We start from the raw sequence: 6,000 nt of genomic DNA, 5'->3' as shown, positions 1-6,000 counted from the left end.
TTACACGAGCAGGTATTGAACGTATTAATGAAAGTATTAAAATTTACGTATGGGCTTTGTTGGGTGCTCAATCTCAAACAAAAACAGAAATTTTAAAAGTAGGAACAGGATTTGATGCACAAAAACAATTCTTAGCAAATGTACAAGATGTTATTAATAGTCCTATTGATTTACCCACTCAGATATCAAATTATCAAAATGTTTTAAAATACGCAAGAAGTAAAGTTGATTATGTTTATGGACTTGGTTTATATATGTCTCCCAGTGATATGGTTTTACAAATTGGAAGTATTGTTGGTTATAATAATAAAATTATAATTGCAACAGAAAATCAAACACTTGGGTTAAATGATGATTTAAATAATAAAAATTTTGATCATGTTGATTTTAAACCAAAAGAACCTGTAAAACCACAAGAACCTATAAAACATGAAAAGCCTAAAGAACCAAAAATAGATCCAATAAAAAAAATTGAACATGAAGATCATGAAGATAATAAACAAGCAATAATATTTGTAAGTATTGTAATAGGATTTACAGCACTTTATTTTTTCAAATAATCTCTAGCAGCAGTAAACAATAAACTAACAACTAAAATAAGCAATGCCCATAAGTTGTTTGCAAACCAATTTACTACGTCTTTTGTTGCAGTTAATAACCAAGATAAAATAGAACCTATAATACCTGGTAATGCAGCTGCTAATTTTCCTGCAAGAAAAGATAATAGTTTTCCAAGATTTTTTAATTGTTTTTTTATCCAGTCTTGTACACCACCTTTTGATGGAGGAGAAGGAGAAGGAGCAGGAGAACCAGTAAATGCCTCAGCAATAACACCAATAATCATTCCAAAAGCAGTTAAAACACTAACTATTGTTATTCCTTGTTCTCTGAATAATGTTCTTATTCTTTCACCTAATGTTTTGTCTTCGTTTAACATTTTATGTATTGTTTGTTTAAATCTAACTAATTGACTACGTAGTTTTTCTCTATTAATATTAATTGTTTCTATTCTTGCACTTCTCTCAGATTCTAACTCTCTTATTCGACTACTTATTCTATCTATTTGAAATTCATCATTGTCTTCTTTAGCTTGTTCTAATTTGGCATTTTCTTTTGCTAAGTCTTTATTTGTTTCATTCAGTTTTGCTAAATTATTTTCAAGCTCTTCTTTTACTGTTGTCATTGCACTGATTACACCATCCATCTCTCTTTTTGTAATTTTTGTTTGTGTTTCATTATCTACTAAAGATGTTCCATGTTCAATAAATGAAGTTTCTATTTCTTTCACATATGTTTCTGCATTACTTGCTGTTTCTAATAATTCTTGTCCTTCTTGTTGTGTAGATATTTCTTGTAATGGAATTTCTATATTATCGAGTTCACGAATTGGTGCTTTTATCGTTCTTTGAAAATCTTGAAACATTGATCTACCTTCTTTTAAATAATCAGATATTTTATAATCATCTACACCTAAAACATCTCTGACAAAATTAACACCGTATTCTTTTTGAAGAGTACTAAATTTATAAAACTTTAATACTCCTTTTTTAAAATACGTTAATGCAATATTATTACCTTTTTCATCTTTTACATATAAGATTTGTCTTTCATTATGATCTTCCCTAACAAAAAAACCTACTTCATTACGTGTTGTTTCACCATTTTTTTTATAAAATTGTTTAATCATTTTTTTTATAGTTTCTTTTTTACGAATTTTAGCATCATTTTCTGATAAAGCTTTTGAATTTTCAAATTCTTTATTTATATAATTTTGAAACTCTTCATCATCATTATCCATTAATGGTGTTTTTTCTTCATCATCATAATCATCATCATCATAATCATCTATTTTAAACTCATAACCCCCTTCTGCCATTTTTAATTAAATAAAATAAAAATGCCATTTTTAATTAACCAAATATTTCTGTTAATAAACAATAAAAACTACCTGTTAATATTAATTTTTCTACTAACAAAAAGATATTTGAATATTTAAATTCATTATCAACCATTATTTGTAGATTTTCTATAATTTTATCTTTTTGTTTTTTTGTAAGTCCATTTATTTTCGCTTGACGCTCTTCTTCTTCATCTGAAGAATCTTCTTGTTCTAAAATATATTGAATTGTTTTTTTAGCGCATTTCGATTTTTCAGTTTCCATTTATTTAATAAAAAAATCACCCTGTGTCTAAAAAATCGATTCATAGTTTGGTGGATTTTCCTTAAGGGGAATAGAAGAAATTATAACTTTATTTATAAAAATTATAGATTTTCCATTTTTTTTTTTATTTCGTTTCTTACTCTATTTTCTGTTTCTTCTATAAGTTTTTTTTTTTCATCTTCTCCTAAAGTAGTTAAACTTTTTCCTTTTAGGAAATTTTCCATTTTTCCTTTTTGGGAATTTTTTTTCATTTCATTAAATTTTTCTTGCTCTTCTAAAATAAGTTTAAATTCTTCTTCACTTATTTTATTGTCAGTTAAAGATCTAGAAATTAAATCTTTAATACTATTTAATTTACATTCTGCTAAAGTTTTTATTTCGTAATGTTTTTTAGCTTTTAAAGTAAGCTTTCTTCTTATTAATTTTATTACACCACCAATACTTCCGCATGCGACTGCTGTTATTTGTAAAGGTAATAAAATAGGAATAGCAACACCTATACCTGCAGAAATAACTGATGCTGAAATTAAAGTTGTATCTATTCCATCTGTAAAGTTTACTCCTCTTTTATATTTTTTATATAAAGAATTTCTTTTGTCTCTTTCATTTTTTAAAGAATTTTCTATTTCTGAAATTTTTTGTAATCTATAGTTTTGTCCATCTTCTATAGGTAATTCTGGATATAAATCAGGAGCTGTAGGTTGTTTCATTTTTTAAAGTAAAAATTGATTTTTTTTTTTTCTCTTAAATCCCACAGAATTTTTTCTCTGCCTGTTATCCCGGTTTTTTTTTGGGAGTAAGAAAATTTGGTGTTTTTTGGGGTGTTTTTTTGCTGTTTTTTTTTATGAAAATTTAGGGCTCTTTTACTTGAAATGAGGGTAATTTTTTGGGGGTCAAATTTTTTTTTTTGGAGGGGGGTGCTGGAGTCGTTCAAGTACTATACTACTCCCCTTAGGGGAAAAAATTAGTTTTATAAAAAAACCCAGGATTAAGGTTTTGGTGTGCTCTTTACAAAAAAAATTTTTATTTTTTTTATGGGGGGTATAAATACAAAGTGTGTTTTTTTTCTTCTTAATTTTGAAGTTAAAAATCACACAAAAATGTTGGTAAAATTTTTATTTTGGATGTAAAAAGGGTTTTTTTTTCTTTAAAATGGGGGGGTCAAAAATTGAAGATAATTTTTTTTTTTTTTGTGGGGGGCTAAAGGAGTGGTATATTGTGTGCTGTCCCATTGGTACAAAGTCAAGTTTATTAAACATGTTAAGAACAATCATTTATTAAATCATCATTCAGATATTTAAGTTCAGATAAACCAGTTAAACTTTGTAATACTGCATAGAGCTCTCTTCTAAATATCGAAATTTTTTTTCAAATTCCAAAATCAAATAAGGGAAAAATATCACCAAATACGGAAAAATATACGGGTAATATAATACGAGAAAAATCCTTAACCTTTTACGTGAAAAAATACATGAATTAGGAAAAAGGAGAAATATTGTTAAGAAAAGGTCGGGCACAATTTAGTGTGACCAAAACTTCATGGTAAACTTTAACCTGGTAATATACTCATTCCAAACTATCACATTTCTATTCTCAGTTTTCCTTGTATTGGAATCAGAAGCTATATCAGCAACATAATATACACATTGTTCTACATTTCAAGTGGATGTGACCCAACCTTTTTGATAAAATACTTTAACAAAAACCAAATGCGGAACGCAGATAGTATTGAACGGAAACACATATTATGTTCATCATTCATTAGGGGATAAAAAAAACATTTCCGTGTTTTCTGTCACATGATTTTCATTCATATTTAATCAAACAATTGTCAAAGTTCAAGTACTGTCTACAATCGTTATAAATTTGGGAAATGCGTTAAGAAAAGTGTAAACAATCCGCCCATTTTATCTATTCTTTATTTTGTTTTCACAGTTTTTCTCTATTCTTTGTTTAGTTTGTAATATTTTTGTCTTTTCTGTTTTTGCTCATCAGTCTTATTTTCTGTAAACCCCACACAGACCCTCGTTTTTAAATCTATCTTGTGATTTCAATAATGTTTTGTCACATGATTTTCATTCATACTTAATCAAACACTTGTCAAAGTTCAAGTACTGTCTATAATTCAGTCAATTGATGTGAACTTGGGAAAACACGTTGAGAAAAGTGTAAACAATCCGTACTTTGTTTCTATTCTTTATTTTGATTTCACTATTTTTCTCTATTCTTTGTTTAGCTTGCAATATGTTTATCTGTTCTGTTTTTAAGTGTTTTTCCTCATCAGTCTTTTTTTCTGTAAACCCCACACATACTCCCGTCTTGTGATTTCATCTTTTTATGTCACATGGTTTTCATTCATTTTCGAATCTAACAATTTTCAAAGTTCAAATATTTTCTACTATTGTTGTGAAATTGTGAAAGTACTTTGTAGGAATACCAACGAAAACAATAATTTCAGCACCAGTTAAAATTTCCTTTTAGCAGTTTTACATTATTTGACTTGGTGAGATATAATAGTAGTGCTTACCATATTGCATAAACACCTAGATGGCTATTGTCAAAGACTAAAAAAGTACAATTATATGTTGAAATCAAGAGATAAATATTAGGACACCTGTAAATATATAAAATAAGAAGATGTGATATGATTGGCAATGAGACAACTTTCCACAAGAGACCAAGTTGGATAAAAATTAACAACTATATGTCAAGGTACGGCCTTCAACAATGAGAAAAACCCATACCGCATGGTCAGGTATATATTAACCGGAAATGACACATGTTAAAATATCCAAACGAGAAAACTAATGGTCAGATTCATGTTCAAAATAATGAACGATAAACAAATATAAAATGTGCTGTAATTGTCAATACGACATCTATTCACCGGCGACCAACGGATTAACAATGAACAAAACTAATTCCGTTTCTTTCGCCATGTAAGTTCTAAAAGGACCCGATATATGACCGTATAGTACTATAATAAACGAAAAACATATCAGTTCAACTATAATAATTTAAAATTGTTCTCTGGGCGATTTTAAGCTTGGACTATTGCAAATTAAGTAACTGTTTAATTTATTCACAAAGATTACCCCTGTTTACAGTCCCAAATTCCATCCTTGGTGACTGAAGAACAGAACCGAAGATTTAATTATCTTACTCCTTTATTCCGCGTGCTTAGCAGGGAGGAGTCACAATTATTTCAGGGTACATTCATTAAGAATAATTGTATCAACCTTTTCAGAAACTAAATAACTTGCTGTAGATTGTTCCATCATCCCCGCCACCCCATCCCCGAATAGGCAGAGAAGAGACCAATCTTAAGGAGATATTTATTAAAAACATTAACACGATGAAAGGCCAAAAAGCAATAGCATATCAATGCACAGAAAACTAAATGTGAACAACAGTTATTGTCCCATTGAAAAAATCGGGAGTGCCTTCGAAGGACAAGCTGATACTGTAACATATGGGATTCCCGTCGTGCTGCTCTGAAAATAAATTCAATTAAACATTCATTTGCATTGCTTAGGTATCTTACAATATCAATTTGATACGTATGTCTTGACTAAACCTTACACATCACCAAATAAAAAAACCTTCGGTGTTTATGTGGTAATTATCCTGTCCATAGACTTGACTGAATGTGAAAGTTTGGAATAAAAAAGGTTTTAGAAAACAAATGATTAACCATATACCTTTACCAAAAGGCAACATAATTTTTAGAATCTAAAGTAGCACGAAATAACACTGGAAACTAAAGTAAATAAAAGCATGAATCAAACTAAACGAACGTGAACTGATGTCTCCAATAAGATTAAATGTTGCCTTAGTA

The 6,000-nt window shown here is 28.8% G+C and overlaps 1 protein-coding gene across 1 annotated transcript; it reads right to left on the bottom strand.

The window, feature by feature from the left end:
- Positions 1–584: 584 nt before the first annotated feature.
- LOC139497559 (synaptonemal complex protein 1-like) lies at positions 585–1,876 on the bottom strand. Its single transcript, XM_071285789.1, has 2 exons — positions 627–1,876; positions 585–591 (listed from the first exon to the last, which is right to left on the bottom strand). The coding sequence occupies exons 1-2, from the start codon at positions 1,874–1,876 to the stop codon at positions 585–587; spliced, it is 1,257 nt and encodes a 418-aa protein (XP_071141890.1).
- Positions 1,877–6,000: the final 4,124 nt, after the last annotated feature.

This window comes from Mytilus edulis, chromosome 12, assembly GCF_963676685.1.
Source record: "Mytilus edulis chromosome 12, xbMytEdul2.2, whole genome shotgun sequence".
Taxonomy (NCBI): Eukaryota; Metazoa; Mollusca; class Bivalvia; order Mytilida; family Mytilidae; genus Mytilus; species Mytilus edulis.
Note: the sequence above shows the minus strand (reverse complement) of the source record. Positions and strands in the feature narration are given on the sequence as shown.

Bases quoted from the DNA above. Each gene is read 5' to 3' on its own strand.
- LOC139497559 (XM_071285789.1), bottom strand. From the start codon at position 1,876: ATGGCAGAAGGGGGTTATGAGTTTAAAATAGATGATTATGATGATGAT.